Source organism: Stenella coeruleoalba, assembly GCF_951394435.1.
Source record: "Stenella coeruleoalba genome assembly, chromosome: 15".
NCBI lineage: Eukaryota > Metazoa > Chordata > Mammalia > Artiodactyla > Delphinidae > Stenella > Stenella coeruleoalba.
This window is the reverse complement of record NC_137161.1, coordinates 49,145,655-49,162,463: the sequence shown is the minus strand read 5'-3', so window position 1 is coordinate 49,162,463 and position 16,809 is coordinate 49,145,655. Positions and strand designations below refer to the sequence as shown.

The window sequence follows — 16,809 nt, the reverse complement described above, 5'->3', positions numbered from 1 at the left end:
TATTTCCTATCGAACACGTGAGTTCTGAGGTCGTAGGCATGTCACTGACTGTAGCTCTCTGCCTCTCCTGAGCTAGGCGATGGATCACTTGGAGTCCTTTATTGCTGAGTGTGATCGGAGAACTGAGCTTGCCAAGAAGCGGCTGGCAGAGACGCAAGAGGAGATCAGTGCAGAAGTTTCCGCAAAGGTATGCTGGGGAGGCCTTCGCCTCACATTGTTGTCGTAAGAACTGGTCTGCCACTGGGCTAGCAGTCACGGTCACTGCTGAGGATGCATCTTTGGGATGGACGGTACCCACTGCCTTGGCTGTTCCCAGTGAGGAGGGAAGGCCGTCGCTGAGCTCTTAGCCCCTCCCCACACTGTGCGTGTGGGTTTTTTTTGTTTGTTTTGTTTTGTTTTTTGTGTGTGTGCGCGCGTGTGCGTATGTTTTAAAGTTTCTTTTTTTAATTTTTTTTTAACATCCCTACATAAAACAGGAAATGAGAAAAGTTAGCAGGGAAATGGTTAAACTGTGGTGCATCCATATCATGGAAGAAGAAAGTAGATCTGTGTGGAATTGGCCCGTGTGTCATCTGGATGACCCTTGTCTCCTCTTCAGTGGAACTCTCTTCAGTGTCTTTTTTCCTTTCAGTTTTATAAAAGCATTTCTTAGGAAATAGACAGTTGCAAACTGGATCAACGGTGCCGTTTTATTTCTGAAAGCAAATCCCAATAATTAGGCATTTTGCTTACAGTATAAGTGTATGCATTTAGACCCATGCATTTTTTTACCCTTACCCAGAAGATTGAACTGTAATAGAAGGCATAAAAAGAGATGGTCTAGAAGCTGACCCACATGATGGTCCTTGCAGCCTGTTGGCAGTAACAGCGGTGCCACTGCTTTTATTGGAACGTGGTGCACAGGTCTAGTTATGATCAGTCTCAGTGGTGGCGTTAAGGATGTCGTAATTGTTAGAATTCACATGTCATCAGTGAGGGTTTCCAGCTGTTCTAATATTTTCAGTGGAACAGACCAGAAATGCAACAAGAGAAACACTCGTTTTCTTTGCATTAAAAAATCTGTTGTTTTTAGATGTCTCCTTACCTGATTGTTTCTCTTTCCTAGGCAGAAAAAGTACATGAGTTGAACGAAGAAATAGGGAAGCTTCTTGCTAAAGCTGAACAGCTAGGAGCTGAAGGAAATGTGGATGAATCCCAGAAGATTCTTATGGAAGTGGAGAAAGTCCGTGCAAAGAAAAAAGAAGCTGAGGTTGGTGACAAAAATGTCTTAGAGAGGGAGGAAGTAGTAACTCCAGAGTTGACCTTTTGGGTTAAGATTAAGCCATGCCTTCTTTTTTTGTATACATATTGGGAAGGAGTTGGAAATAACGTGGTGTATTGTCAGGATTATACGGTTTAGAGTCAGCACACACTGGGGTTTGTGTCTTCACTCTGCCCCTGTGACCCCGTGTGGCCTCAGACTAGGCACTTGCCAGCTCTGCGCATTATTCCCACGTGTAGAGTGCGTCCTGGGTATAACAGTCAGCGGAGGAGTGTTAGTGAGCACCTGCCGTCTGTCCATCTGGCTCCCAGGGAGGGGGCAGCATGGTGGGTGTTCACCTGGTGTAATTGGGCCAGACTTGCATTGCAGATGCTATGTACAGTGAGGCCTGGTGCTTAGTGACACTGTGTCCTCAGTAGAGAGACCCGTGCAGGTTGCGGGTGGTACCCAGGTGGTGTCCGCTAGGCTGCCAGGCCAGGACACACTGCTGTGTGGTGGAGAAGCTGAGTCAGGGACTCAATGTCTGTATCCGTGACAAGCGTTTTCCTCCTAGATGATTTCCTCTGTTGCATACTCCCTGGTTCTCAAATCTCACTGCTGGAATCGGAGATGGCTTGGGTAGGCTTCGAGAACGGTGGGAATGGTAGTCAGAGGAAGAAGGGGCGGGTGTGTTCCTTTAGTAAGTGCTTGTCAAACTCCAGCTATGGGCCAGGCACTTCTCTAGTTGTGAGCAAGCCGGAAGACTCCCTCTCCTGTTGGAGATGATACTGCTGTGGAGAGGGGGGCCAGGCAGAAAGGAATGTGAGCAACGGATAAGATTAATTCTGATGAAGATGGGTGCACTTGGGGGGTGCAGGGCGTGTCCAGGTAGGACAGAGGGACCCTGGAAGGCCCTTAGCTGAGACCAGATGAGAAGGTTCTCAGAATGGTGGGTAGAGGTGAGATGGTGGAGTGGGCGGTGCCCCAGTGCAGGGCTGGTTTTGGTTGTTGCTGCACCCCCGGCTTGTCATGGTGCCTGATACATAGTAGCAGCTCAGCGATGACACAACGATTCTCAGCTGAATACACGAGTACTGCCGACTGCCTGTGGGTGTTCGAGTGAGGCCCACTCAGGCAATGACGTGTGCATGAAGAGTCGCAAGTCCTGCGTAGAAATCCTACACGGCTGTATACTAAACCCCTGTGTACTTAAATGGTAAATTTATGTTTACATGTAAAAAAAAAAGTCAGGCTCCCTCGGTTGCTGACAGCTCCAGCAGAAAGGCCAGAGGGTCAGGAAGGAAGCTCTGCGGCCTCTTAGCGAGTCCTGAGGCCAAGCCTTCCTGCTTTGAAGAGCAGAGCAGACACCAGAAACCCGTGAGATGGCTCCGAGATTTATGCATAGGCTGAATGATTGTAGATGTGGGGTTCACCACTTGGATGTCTGCAGACAGCCAAGAGGGCAGCAGGATAGGAGACCCATGGCAACTTGTGCCCAGGACTCCAAGCATCCTTGCTAGAAGGCAGGTGGAAGGGCGCTCACAGCAGAACTGGTAAAATGAGCAACCGTCGGTAACCTGGAAAACCACCCATGGACAAACAGCCATGTGCCCCTGAAATGGAGTCCTGCAGCAGTGAACGAACTGAACACATCTGCCTGCAACATCCTGGAGAGAACTCTCCAGCAACACAGGTGGGAGAAAGACCTGTAGTGCTGACGCAGGACTTCTAAATGCCCCAGGTGCACACATGGTTTATGGGTCCACATGTGCAATGAAGTACAGAGACAGCACTGAAGATTATGCTGAACGCACACGAATGCCTCTGGGGAGGGAGAGAACAGACACTAGAGAGGGAAACATCAGGAACTGAATTTCCATCATAATGTTCTATATCTTTCATTAAAAGAAAAACAAAAACCTTAAGCAGAAGTGCTGAATATGGTGGGTACACTATTTGTGATATTATTCTGCCCCTCTCTGTAGTTGTAAAACTTTGAATGCCTTCCTCTAATCTCTTTCAAAATCAGTTGTAATTATTCTGAGTGAAAAAAGTCAATCCCAAAGGGCTATGTGGATCTGTTATATAACATTCTTAAAATGACCAAACCATAAGAATGGAGAGCAGATTGGTGGTCACCAGGAGTCAGAGAAGTGGGTGTGGCTGTGAAGGGGCAGCAGGCAGGACCTGTGTGGTGATGGATGTTCTGAACCTTGACTGTATCACTGTGTTCTTTCTGTGATGTTGTGCTATAGTTTTTAAAGATAGAACCATTGGGGGAAACTGGGTAAAGAGTACGCAGCACCTCTCTGTATCATTTCTTAGGATGACGAGACAGCCTTGCCTCCTGCTAAGGGGAGGAAGAGCACCCTACCCCATCCTGTTCTGTCCTGTAGTTCTGAGGAAGGCCTATGGGGGGCACTCAGGTGATGAGGATGGGGACAGTGGCCGGAGTAAGGACAGTGGGGGTCCTGGGCACTAGAGTGCCTTTCTGTACCTTTGCCGGTTTAGTGAGTGATGTGATGTCTTATTTTGATTTGCATTTCCTAGGGAACATTTTGAATGTGTGAATTAATGGAAGATTACTACATTCAGTCTTCCCTTTAAGGGCAAATGATTATTGAAATGCATTTCTTAAACCTAGATTTTGAAGGAATGTTTTAACTTGAGCACAAGCGGCAGTAACCATGTTCTGGTTCATTTTCTTTTGTGTTTCGTGTATTTTGCTTTGAAGCCGAGTGACTTTTTTTTTTTTTTTTAATTAATTTTTGGCTGCATTGGGTCTTTGTTGCTGCACGCAGGCTTTCTCTAGTTGCAGTGAGTGGGGGCTGCTCTTCATTGCAGTGCGTGGGCCTCTCATTGCAGTGGCTTCTCTTGTTGTGGAGCACGGGCTCTAGGCGTGCGGGCTTCAGTAGTTGTGGCGCACAGGCTTAGTTGATCTGCGGCATGTGGGATCTTCCCAGACCAGGGCTCGAACCCATGTCCCCTGCATTGGCAGGCGGATTCTTAACCACTGCGCCACCAGGGAAGTCCCTAGTGACTTCTTAGGATTAGACTCAGACTGCACTGGCTGCAGGAGGGAGTGTGCTTTGTTCCATTTGGCACACTTCCTCCTTTGAAGAGAGTGTCTAATGTATTTGTCCTTCCAAATTTTAGCTTTTGGAGCTGTGTTGGGATACAGTTTCCTGAACATTGGGACAATCTCCGTAGATACTCCTGTGTTTTTTGCTCGTCTCTTTGGTTTAGGTTTTTTGTTTGTTTTTTAAGACCTCTGTTGAAGATTCTCTCCTCTTGTTTCTTTGGTCTTTGCAGAGCTCTCCACCATAGCAGGGGACTCACCTTCCCTGCTAGCCTTTTAGCACACACAGCATCCTGTGTGTCTGAGTGTTCTGAATACCCCTTGTTGCTTTGAAATCATGACTGGTAGTTCATTTCTTAAACAATTAAAATTGGGCTGGTTACAAGAATCTGAAGCTTTGTAAACGATTCAGTTTTTATGTATTTGAAAGTCATCTCGGACTTCCCTGGTGGTGCAGTTGTTAAGAATCCACCTGCCAGTGCAGAGGACACGGGTTTGAGCCCTGGTCTGGGAAGATCCCACATGCTGTGGAGCAACTAAGCCCATGCGCCACAACTACTGAGCCTGCATGCCACAACTACTGAAGCCCGCATACCTAGAGCCCATGCTCCGCAACAAGAGAAGCCACCGCAACGAAGAGTAGCCCTCGCTCGCCACAACTAGAGAAAGCCCGCGCAGCAACGAAGACCCAACACAGCCAAAAAATAAATAAAACGTTTAAAAAAAAAAAGTCATCTCTAGGGAATTCCCTGGTGGTCTAGTACTTAGTACTTGGCACTTTCACTGCCAGGACCCCCGGGTTCAATCCCACATGCCACGTAGCCAAAAAAAAAGTCATCTCTGTAGTCCCTTCACATACTTCCATTTTAGGGGCTGAGTAGACAGTGACATTTGACTCTCACTCTCTTCCCATTCTCCAGGAAGAATACAGGAATTCCATGCCTGCATCCAGTTTTCAGCAGCAGAAGCTGCGTGTTTGTGAAGTCTGTTCAGCCTACCTTGGTCTCCATGACAATGATCGTCGTCTTGCAGACCACTTCGGGGGCAAGTTACACTTGGGGTTCATTCAGATCCGTGAGAAGCTCGATCAGTTAAGGGTATGTTAATGTGTTGCGTTTCTGAAGAAACCCGAGAAGTTTTCTGATTGTCTTCACATCTCTTTGCTTTTAGAAAACCTTGTGTTCTTTTTTGTTTTTGTTTTGGTTTTTTTTGGAGGGGGGGTTGGTGGAGGTACTGAAAACCTTCTGTTCTGATTCTAAGATCATGCCTTGGTTTTATACTTGAGTTTTACAGTGAACTACTCAGATTTCATCCATATGTTCCCACAAGAGATCTAAGATCTCAGAATCCAGCAGAGCCTGGGATATTTATTTAGTCTGCTACCCCTTGTTTACAGAGGAAAATGGCAGAATTCAGTCCCACGGTACAGAGAGTTCTCGTACCCCTCTGAAAACACTTCTGTTGGTGATGGGAAAGAGCCAGTAGTCTGCAGTTTTTTTTCTTGGACAGAGGCGGACACATGGAGGGTGGTCTGGCTAGAAGGTTGAGAAGGTGATGGGGCATTTTCTGATAGCCCTGGCCCACTGTTGGATGCCTGTGTCCCTTCCTCGGGGCTCCTCATTGTTCTGGGTTAAGCTCTACAACATTCGACATCTTGGGTACAGAATGCCAAGGAGGAAGATTAAATAAGTTTGTGATATTTTGAATTGTCTTCTTCAAATGGATGGTGCTTTCCCTAATTGTGTACTGGGACCCTATGATGGGATGCTGGGAAATGTGCAGGCCTTTTATCCAGACACCTGAAATCTATTGGAAGGACAGACACATGGCACCTGACTGTAGGACACCACAGTAGTCAAGGCCTTGGGCCTTGTGTGCCCCCAGGAAGGAGCAGCGGGTGGCAGAGCCCTGCATCCAAGGACGGTCCCCCATAAGTGATGTGCGACTCGGCCCTGGGAGAGGGAGCTGGGTGTCAGTCTCAGCACTGTTCTTGAAACATTTGCTCCTGTGCTCCCAGTAGAATTTTGAAAAATGATATTCTTTGTCACACATTTTTAAGTTGGAATTTTTTTCTTATAAATTTATGGATATAAAACACGTAAAAATATTTTATATGTAGTCAGTAGAATGTAAATAACAATTTGGTGTCAACTACCATCCCCATTAAAAATCTGCTCCTTAGGGAATTTCCTTTAAATTGTCTTCCCATTCCATAACACCCCAGAATTTTGTCCTAATGTTTCTTATATCTGAAAGCCTTTTGTTTTTTTCTTAAGATGTACCTTTGCTTCAGAATACATTGAAACCTTTAGAATTTAAGTATTCACTTGATCTAGAAGTCATGTATTGTCATTGCAGTTATGAGCAGTATATAGTTGATAGAACAACCCAACTAAGTTACAGATTTTGATAAATAGCTGTTAAACTATCAACAGAAAATGTATTTGGAAGCGCACCTCTTAACGATAAGGAAGGTGGGAGTTGTGTGCCCTAATCAGAGATGGCTTCACTCCCAGTGGTACTGGAGGTGTGCACCTGCCCTGGGCTGTGCACCCCCTGGGCCATGCTCCAAGGTGGATGCAGGGTGAGAAGAGTGAGGACTTTCCTCAGTTGGGGGAACCTAGTGTTTTAGGGAATGGGGAGGGTTTGGGAAGGAGGTGATGCCAGCCCACAGGCCGGTTCTCGGCCTCTCCTTGTCCTGGCCACGCCTTCTCTTCCTGGGGCCTGGCTCCCATCCGAACTGAGATTTAAGGTCACCCTTTATGCCCTCTCGGGCCTTTGTCTCCTGGCTCTAAGTTCCTCCCCCTCAGGGCCTTCCCTTCAGCAGCGCAAGGAGGGGCATTGAAAGGCTCCGAGTTGATTTTGGGGTGCTCTGAGCTAGCCAGTGGATAGTGCTCTGGCAGGGGGGTTGCTAGGCCACCTCCTGCCTGTCTGCCTTCCTTGTCCACTGTGCTCACCATGACCCAGCCTGATGGGACGTGTGGAGCTTGCTGTTCCCAGGAAGCCCCGCCAGCACCCCGGGGCAGGCTGCAACTTGGCAGGGCAGATTGGCTCCTGCAGCAAGATGGATTCGGTCAGATACATGTTTTCTCTTTTACATGAAGTTTGTGGAGTCTCCTTGGGGTAAAAAAATTAAATTTATGGATTGATTTGAGCAATATGATAAAATTTCTGTGACTTAGATGTACAGCACTTAGGTATGTAGTTTGTCACTGAACTTGTAAAATGATAAAGGGTTTTTTTTTCCCATGTATTTTCCATTGTTTAAGAGGTTTTATGAAGAATGTGTTCCTGTTTCCTGAGTTTCTCTTAGGTTCTTAAATTGTCAGTATTGAGGTCACATAAAGGTGCTTTGTTCAATAATGTTCACTCTAGTGTGTGACTTGTTCCTCCCCCATCTTCCAATTTTTTGTTGATTTAGAAAACTGTGGCTGAAAAGCAGGAGAAGAGAAATCAGGATCGGCTGAGGAGGAGAGAGGAGAGGGAGCGGGAAGAACGACTGAGCAGGAGGTGAGCACATGCGACCTGAGGACACCCCACTTCTTCCTGGCAGCACTGCATATTTACTGCCCTTGACAGTTGAGGTCTGCCAGTTACCTGGGTGGCTCTTAAAAGAAAAATAAGCAAACACATAGCACGTTCGGTCATGCGAGGTTCTGGCTGGTCCAGGAGGACCTGTGTGCACAGCTGTGTGGTGTGGACAGGACACCCAAGCCGCTCGAGCAGCTGTGGCCACCTGATGCTTACCTAGAAAGATGTGGACTCCCTGGCAGGGGTGGAGGGGGACCTGTCACAGCACCTCCTGTGGAGCAGCCCTTGACCAGCAGGACAGGCAGGAACTGGGACACCAGAGAGGAACATGCTCTCACGCCGCCATGGGCAGGACCCACCAGGGACGGGCTCCGGTGTGGGCCCAGGCTCATGGGTGGTAGGGTGGAAGCAGAGAGAACGTGAGCTAGCTGGGGTCCAGGCCAAGGAGGTGGCATTTCGAACCCTGTGAGGGCCAGGAGGGAATGATGTGTTCTGGGGGTGGAGCTGATAGGATTTGCTAGTGGACAGAGCGAGTTGTGCAAAGGGGGAGTGGAGCTGGCTCAGGGTTTCTGACCAGGAGTGGCCGCTTATGGCGGTGGGGAGACTGGGAATGGTGTGTTGGGAATGAGGAGGAGGTGGGGAGGAGAATTTGGCCGTGGCTGTATTTGAGCCTAAGAGACATCCTTTCAGCCTAAGAGACATGCAGGTGGAGACAGTGGGTCTGGTCAGAGTTCAAGGAAGAGGCTGGAGCGCCGAGTAACCACGCTCTCATATTGGGCACAGAAACTGGGCTTTCCTGGAGGAATTCCTTAGTGAATAACTCAGGACAAATAATCCTTTATTGTATCTTTTGTGTTTCTTTTCATTATTTTAACTATCTAACAGATTCTGATTATAAATAGACTCAAAACAGTGTAAAAATATATTAAGTAAAAAGACACAGAGGTGACGACAGTCGCTGGACATGTTGTGTGCATGGGTATATGTGGGACCCTCCACATGTGAGACCTTCCCATAGCAGCTGTGCTCTTGAAGGCTACACAAAGTCCCTACTATGATGCTGTAATTAACTATATCCTTTTATTCTCCCACCTTCACCCCTTTTGTCCACCCCCATTTCCCTACCTCTGGCAACCACCAGTCTGTTCTCTGTATCTATGGGTTTGGGTTTTTTTCGATTTCACATATAACTGAGATCATACAGTATTTATCTTTTTCTGTCTAACTTACTTCACTTACCATAATGCTGTCAAGGTCCATCCATATTGTTACACATGGCATGATTCCATCTTTTTTGTGGCTGAATAACATCCCACTGTATACGTACAACCACATCATCTTTATCCGTTCATCTATCAGTGGACACTTAGGTTGTTACCATGTTTAGGCTACTGTAAATAATGCTGCAGTGAACATGGGGGTGCAGCTATCTTTTCAAGATTGTGATTTCATTTCCTTTAGGTAAGAATACCCGGAATTGGAATTTCTGGATATTGTAGTTCCATTTTAATTTTTTGAGGAACCTCCTTTCTGTTTTCCATAGTGACTGCACCAATTTACATTCCCACCAACAGTGCACAAAGATTCCCGTTTCTCTACATCCTCACAAACAAGTGTATTTCTTGTCTTTTTGATGACAGCCATTCTGACAGGTGTGAGGTGATATCTCATTATGGTTCTGATTTGCTTTTCCCTGCTGAATAGTGACGTTGAGCAATTTTTTATGTGCCTGTTGGCCATCTGTATGTCTTCTTTGACAAAATGTCTATTCAGGTCCTCTGCCCATGTTTTTACCTTTTTTTTTTTCCCCTTCTGTTTAGAGTTCTTTTTGTGTTTTGGATATTAGCCTATTATCAGATACATGATTTGCAGATATTTTCTCCTGTTCAGTAGGTTGCCTTTTCATTTTGTTGATGGTTTCCTTCACTGCGCAGAAGCTTGTTAGTCTGATGTAGTCCCACTTGTTGACTTTTGCTTTTGTTGCCTTTGCTTTTTATGTTTTTTAAAGCCTTTGCTTTTTTTTTTTTTTTTTTTTTTTTTTTGCGGTACGCGGGCCTCTCACTGTTGTGGCCTCTCCTGTTGCGGAGCACAGGCTCCGGACGCGCAGGCTCAGTGGCCACGGCTCACAGCCCAGCCGCTCCACGGCATGTGGGATCTTCCCGGACCGGGGCACGAACCCGCGTCCCCTGCATGGGCAGGCGGACTCTCAACCACTGTGCCACCAGGGAAGCCCAAAGCCTTTGCTTTTTAAAAAAATTTTTTGATTAAGTTTTTATGAAACTATTTTTGAACAAGTAATCTAGTGACCATCTTTGTATGAGTTTGAGGGTTTATAACATTCCTTAGAATTCCTGGGATAAAGGAATATAATATATAAATATTGGTAGGTGTTACAAAAATTGCTTTTCAAGAGGCTTTGTCAGATCACCCTCCAGCCACATGATGTGAGAGCATCTTTTGTCACTTCCTCCTTGAGCACACTTTGGTGGTGATCTTGTAAATTTCTGCTTGGAATGAAATGAGACCTCATTGTAAAGTGCATTTCTTAGTTGTTGGTTGTATGTTTCCCAGGGAGCTCATGTGACACTCACTGGCAGTGAACCTGTGTTTGCAACTTGGGTGTCCTGCCCAGCCCTGCACCTGCCATGTGACTATCTGTGTAGCTGAGGTGGTGTCCACTGTGAAGAGTTTGCAGAGCCACTGGTTCAACTCAGTGCAGCATGGACCCCTGGGTGCTGGTCTCTGCGTTCTGCCTCCAAGCAGCTGGGGCTGGAGGCGGGCCTCCTTCACCACGTGAACTTGAGGCACCGCCCCTCAGCTGTAAGGGATGGAGCTGTTTTGGGGAAATTGTTCATCTTTTTTTCCATTTTAGGTCTGGATCAAGAACCAGAGATCGCAGGAGGTAGGTTTTCCATTTATGTGTTCTCAGTGAGATGTTCTTTTCTGTATGCACTTAATACTTAACCTTTATAGCTTCACAGTTATTATCTGGTGGTCAGGTCTGGCTCATGAAGGGCACAGGACGTGGGTGAGACTCCAGTCCCGTTTGTAGCTGGCGTTGGCTGGGGCTTAGTGCAGCGTGGGAGTGGGGACCCACTGTCAATGAGAGGGACAGTCAGGGTGCTGCTGGGGCCTGCTGGGCAGACGGGAGTTTCCTGGCCAATGTACAGGAAGCGTCAGCGGGAAGGGTCTGGCCGTAGTTACCAGAGAGTAGTTGGTGGGATTATTGTGAACCCAAGTTGTAAGTTTGTGGGAGGAGGGGAGATAACAGTAAAGCATCAGCAGAACATCTGCTGCAGGTCGCGCTCCCGGGACCGGCGTCGGAGGCGGTCAAGATCTACCTCCAGAGAGCGGCGGAAGTCGTCCCGGTCCCGGTCCCGAGACAGACACCGGCGCCACCGAAGCCGTTCCCGGAGCCACAGCCGGGGCCACCGCCGGGCATCCAGGGACCGGAGTTCGAAATACAAGTAACTACTCTGACTCCTTCAGTAGCTGCGTCCAGGAGTGAACCCTTCTTTGTGTGCCAGGGTCTGGGGGTCTGTCATCTGTGGGACAGAGTGTTAGGGCCTTGAGGAGTCCTGAATGGGGCCCAGGGCACTGAGAGCCCTAAGCCGAGGGCAGCAGATGGCTTCAGGGCTGGGACGGTTGAGAGACTGAGGAGGTGGTCGCACGTGGGCATGGCCATGCTCGGGCTGCACACTCACTGTCACTTTGGTACACAGAGCCCCTGACTAGGCCCTGCTTACCTCTGTTGTGGTTTTTTAAAGGAAAAACAGCAACAACAAAAAACACCACTAATGATCATATTCAGAGACGACCACTGTTAGCTTTGGTATGATGAATTTTAAATATCTTTTTTTCCATTGTGTTTTTACATAATGGATCGTATTCCATGTGTGGACTCTTGTCGTATTTTCCTTTGCAGTGTTCACATTATAGTGAAAACTTTTCCTGTTACTAGAAACCTTTGCAGATGTCACTTTCTAGTGGCTGCCCAGCCCTCCCTGGGCAGTGGGTTGGGCACAAGACGGCAGGCCTGGCACCGTCTGGTCTGCTAGGGCCCTTCCAGCCGTGGTGGGTCCTACCCTTACCTGGCCTGATGCTGAGGGTCCAAGGTGTCAGTGCCTGAGGAGCAGCCAGGAGGGAGGGCCAGCCCTTGCTGAGCCTCTGGTTCCTGTTTCCCAGGTTCTCCAGAGAGCGGGCCTCAAGGGAGGAGTCCTGGGAGCGCGGGCGGAGTGAGCGGGGGGCCACCGACTGGAGGCTCGAGAGCACCAATGGAAAGACTGCGTCACGGAGGTCGGAGGAAAAGGAGGCCGGCGAGATCTGAACCCACGCCCACGTGCTGTAAATAGTCCGATACATGTTTGACACAGCCTAACGTTACCCTTTATATTTGCTGAATACAACTCATCTTTTGTAGTTTACCATTTCTATTGTTTTGGAGCTAGCTGTGAGTTTCTCGAGATGTACAGAGTTGCTCCTGTGTTCTGGGTTATGTCAAGTGGGAATAAATAGCCTGACAGACTGCTTCCTGACGGCCGCGGTGCAGTCTCTCCTGTCCCCGGTTGTGCTAGACTTCGCCGTGGCTTCCGCAGGTTGGGGGACACACCAGGGGTCATCTGACTTGAGCTTAGAAATGTGACTTACGTTGGACTCCCCTTTGACTTTTGGCATATGATGTGCTGTGCACCTCCAACACCCAGACTGGCTGGGGCCGGATGTGCCCGACCGTCTGCTCTGTGGGCTCCACATGTCTTTCTGAAGTCTGAGCTGCCCTCTTACCGAGGACTGCCTGTCTGGTTTGTGGTAAGCAGCCTTAGCATGGCACTCGAGCTCAGATGAACTACAGTTCCCCCTCTTGGAGTTACTTAGGGCCAAGAAAGACCCGTGCATAGTATCTGCATGACAGCCACGAGGTCTTCAGAGGGGGGCGTGCTGACTTTGGGGTCAGGTGTGGTTTGACTCACCCTTGGGGGGCCTGGTGGTGTTACCCACTCTCCCTCAGCCCTTTTGCACGTATTGCTAAAGTGAGCCCTTCAGAAAAGTATAACTGCGAGCTCTTTTCTTGTTTTCACTTTTGTGGGAGTATTTTTGGAGGGAGCTTCTGGCTGGGCCAGAACATGCTGGAACATAACCCTGCTCACAGTGGGAGACCACTGGGAAGCCAGGGGTGAGTATCTGTCTGGTAGGTGGGTGGAGGTGTGCCCTCCCAGGTGGGAAGTGGATACAAGTTGGCAGAAAGCCTGGGTCGGGGGCGGGGCAGGGGGTGTAAAGGTCTCCTGGGAGGGGAGAGGCAAAGGGGGTGAGGGCTGTGGTCATGGGTTCCCGACTCAACGGTGTAGCCTGGCCTGTGACAGTGGGGGCTGGACTGAGCGGGAAGCCAGGGGCAGGGCTGCACAGCTCCTCACACCTCCATTCATCACCTCCAGAAGGGATGTTTTGGGGTTTTGTCCTGTTTCTATTGTCGTGCAGTACATATACATTTACCACTGTAACCATTTGTGAGTCTACAGTTGAGTGGCAATCACTGTGGTGGCCACTGTCCGTAGAGGGGTGGTTTTGAAGAGGCAGAGGGCAGATGGTGTCCCTGTACTTAGGAGGCCTGGGGTCCCAGCCAGAAAGCAGGTGGCGCTGAGGTCAAGACGCCCAGGAGGGCCTGGAGGGCGGCTTCTGCTCCCTTTACACCTGGACGCTCACCAGTCAGTCCAGGACGAGGCAGTGGGAGCCCTTGCTACCTGGCTCTTCCAGCCTCAGTGCTGGAGGCACCCGCCTGCCCCTGGCACATCACAGGGCCTGAGAGCCTGGTTTCCCTGACCCCTGAGCCTTGGGTTCTCCGTGTTGGCCCAACTCCTGGGCACAGGAGTGCAGCAGACCGGCCGTGGCCCTCTGCTCTGGATGGGCAGAGGAAGAGGTCAGACTGGTGGGGGCAGTGCACAACCCAGGACACCGAGGCTGCTCTGAGGACGCCACAGCGCACCCTGGGTGGGTTCCAGCAGAGGGCCTGGTAGGTGGGTGGAGGACCCGGAGGGTGCTGAGAGGAGGGGACTGGGGCCGGAGGGGGCCACCTACCTGAGCCCCCTCACTCCTTGTTAAAATACTGATGTGGGGAATCACTTATTTAACAGGGAAGAGCAGGGATGGAGGTAGGGAGGTGATTGCAGTCCTAGCAGAGAGTTGGGTCGGCCCAGCCAATAGGTGCAGATGCTTCCGGGGCCCATGGTGATGGTGGGCCCTAGGCCCCTGGGGTCAACCCCAGGGCTCTGTGGTGCCCTCAGACCCTCCCTGTCACCAAATTCTCAGGGACTCACACACACACACACCATGCTTCTGGCCACTGGCAGGGGTGGGGTGTGGCATGGTGGTAGCACCTTGTGTAGGTTGTGGAGTCTCCTAAGTGCATGGAGGCCCCAGGCTGTTGGGGGGGCAGGGCTGTTTCAGCTGCTCTCCCCTCTCTTTCTGGGGATCTCTAGCCAGGCCCAGAGCTACAATCTAGGGAAGGGAGGGCTGGAGGATCTGTGCTGGCTCTGCTGCTGCGTGGGAGCCCACTGCATCCAAGGCAGCTCCCAGGCTCTCGCTGTATCATGTGGATACAGGGATATCCTCCCGGGATGTAGCTGGGTGCTCTTGGTTGGGGCTGTGGGGCCGTGTCCAGCCATGGTTTGTGTGATTTGGGGAGGGGGTGTGCACAAGCAGTGCCTCTGGTGGGCCCCCTGCCTGGGAATGGGATGGGGGCCACAGTGGGGCTTAGAACCCACACGTGGTCCTGCTCTGGGGAGACTGGGTCAGCTAAGTGGTTTTTGGACTTTATTGCATGTCATTGTCATCTGGAGGACTTGTTAAAACAGGTGGCTTCCCCCACCCCCACCCCCCGCAGACTTTCTCTTGGTCTAGGGAGGGGTCCAAGAATGTAGACTTTTTTTATTATTTTGCAGGTAGATTTTTTTGATTGAGATAAACGCTCCTACCATGAAGTTCAACATTTTAACCACTTTAAAGTGTATGGTATAGTGGGTTTTGTATATTCACAATGTTGTGCTGTCTAGTTTATTACTGTGTAGCTGTAGAACATTTTTATCACCCCAAACCCTGTACCCATTAGCAGTTACTCCCCCTTCCCTCTGGCCCCAGCCCTGAACAACCACTAATCTACTTTCTGTCTCTGGAATCACACGATGTGACCTGTGACTAGCACCTCTTACTACTGAGCGTGGTGTTGGAGGGTTCATCCACCCTGTAGCCTGTATTGGTACCAAGAATGTAACAGTTTCCTTGGGCTGCTGGTGCTGCTAGTCCGGAACACACTGAGAGCTGGACTGGGGGCAGCAGGAGGGGTCCCCGACAGCTGGGCCACCAGCTGCAAACCCTCAGTGGCATATCTCTTGGGACATGAACTGAGCTGCTGTCCAACTCCTTAGAGCAGGGCTTCAAGCTCTTGCCACCAGGGCACATGCGGAAAATTACACTTGTTCTGTTTGGACCGGAGGAAAAGAGGGTTGAGTCCTGTCCACAGTTGCTGGCTCATTGTATTCCTTTATGTCCACTGCACAGGCCCTAAGCCCGGCCCTCAGACAACCCTTCCTCCTCCCACACCCCTGGGTACGCTCCAGCACAGGAGGCTTTGGTGCCACGTGGCCCTGGGCGCGGGGTCACAGGCAACAAAACTGATGGCTGCTTGAGGACCTACACGTCTGCCACCAAGTGCCAGTGATCCCTGGTCGGAGGCGACCCTCCACCCCCTGCGCCGGGGCACCTGGGAGTCCACTGGGAAAGCCCGAGGGGTTCCTGGAGGTCCCTGCGTGTCCTGAGCACCCACAGCTCTCTGGCGCTTTCCGGCCTCTTCTGCTCTTCCGTCTTTCCCTCACTGGGGCACCTGCTCCCCGCCCTCCGTGGCTGGCTCCCTTCCCCATGTCATCCCCACAGCCTGGCCTGCCTGATTTCCTTGCCCATGGGCCTGGGGGTGCCCTCCCAAGGAGGTTGTGCGAGGAGCACTGTCCTCACTGTCCAGGAGAGAAGTCGCGAGCGGCCAGCCAAGGTGACTTCCCCCACCTGGATGCCGACCACCTTCATATTTTAATTTTTATTGAGATGTAATTGACAAATGTTATGTTTCAGGTGTAATGATTTGATATATGTATATATTGTGACATGATTTTTTTCTTGTGGTGAGAACTTTTAACCTCTACTCAGCAACTTCAAACATATAACACAGTATCATTGTATATAAAGTATGATGCTTATAATTACATAATAATGTGATATATTATAATACAGTATTGTATTGTCCCGGGCCTCCTTCTGAAGCTGCTAGTGCCTCCTTTGGAGCCCCACCGAAGTTCAGCCTGCCTGGGAATCCAGGCCAGTCAGCCCCAGGCCAGGCCCAGGCTCTGTACAGAAGAAAGCACAAAACACTTTGTTTAGAGAATGAGGAGCAGGCCCTGCATGTGCACCCAGGTCCAGAGATAGGACATCTCCAGCTCCTGGGAGCCCCCATCTTCCCCCACAATCCCTGTCAGAGGTCTCTGCTCTCTTTGAAAATCACTTACCACAAACAACACACATTTATTGTCCCACCGCTTCTTAGCATCAGGGTTCCCAGAGCTGCAAGGGCTGTCATCTGAGGCTGTACTGGGGAAGGGTCCTCCCCAGCTCACCTGGTCGTGGCAGCAGTCAGCGGCTTTCCAGCTTTGGCAGGAGGCCCTGCACAGGGTGGCTCAGGGCAGCGGGTGAGGGAGAGGGTCTCCTAGCCAGACAGGCAGCACCTCAGTCCTGGGAGTGCCTTCCCATTCCCGCCCCAAATCCTGTGGGTTAAAAACAAGACAAGTGGTCGGGGGGTGGGGGTGGGGGTGGGGGAGCGCGGGCAAGAGAGACATGGAGACAGCAAGTGCTGGAGAGGGTGTGGGGAACAGTTACCACAGAGCCCAGCAGAGGTCCACTCCTTGAGACACACTTGGGAGAGCTG

General features: G+C 50.1%; 1 protein-coding gene across 5 annotated transcripts in view; it reads left to right on the top strand.

Annotated features, from left to right (window-relative positions):
• Window positions 1–13,077, top strand: part of LUC7L (LUC7 like) — a 30,955-nt gene extending 17,878 nt beyond the window's left edge. For 2 of the 5 annotated variants that reach the window (XM_079945314.1, XM_079945313.1), the window contains exons 5-11: window positions 77–187; window positions 1,106–1,249; window positions 5,240–5,416; window positions 7,741–7,829; window positions 10,723–10,752; window positions 11,150–11,317; window positions 12,036–13,076. In XM_079945314.1, the coding sequence (XP_079801440.1) occupies window positions 77–187; window positions 1,106–1,249; window positions 5,240–5,416; window positions 7,741–7,829; window positions 10,723–10,752; window positions 11,150–11,317; window positions 12,036–12,177 (861 nt within the window). In that variant the 3' untranslated portion in view covers window positions 12,178–13,076. Of the gene's footprint in view, window positions 1–76; window positions 188–1,105; window positions 1,250–5,239; window positions 5,417–7,740; window positions 7,830–10,722; window positions 10,753–11,149; window positions 11,318–12,035 lie in introns of all 5 variants that reach the window. The other 3 variants (XM_079945312.1, XM_079945311.1, XM_079945310.1) reach the window with 2 other exon arrangements.
• The last annotated feature ends 3,732 nt before the right edge of the window (window positions 13,078–16,809 follow it).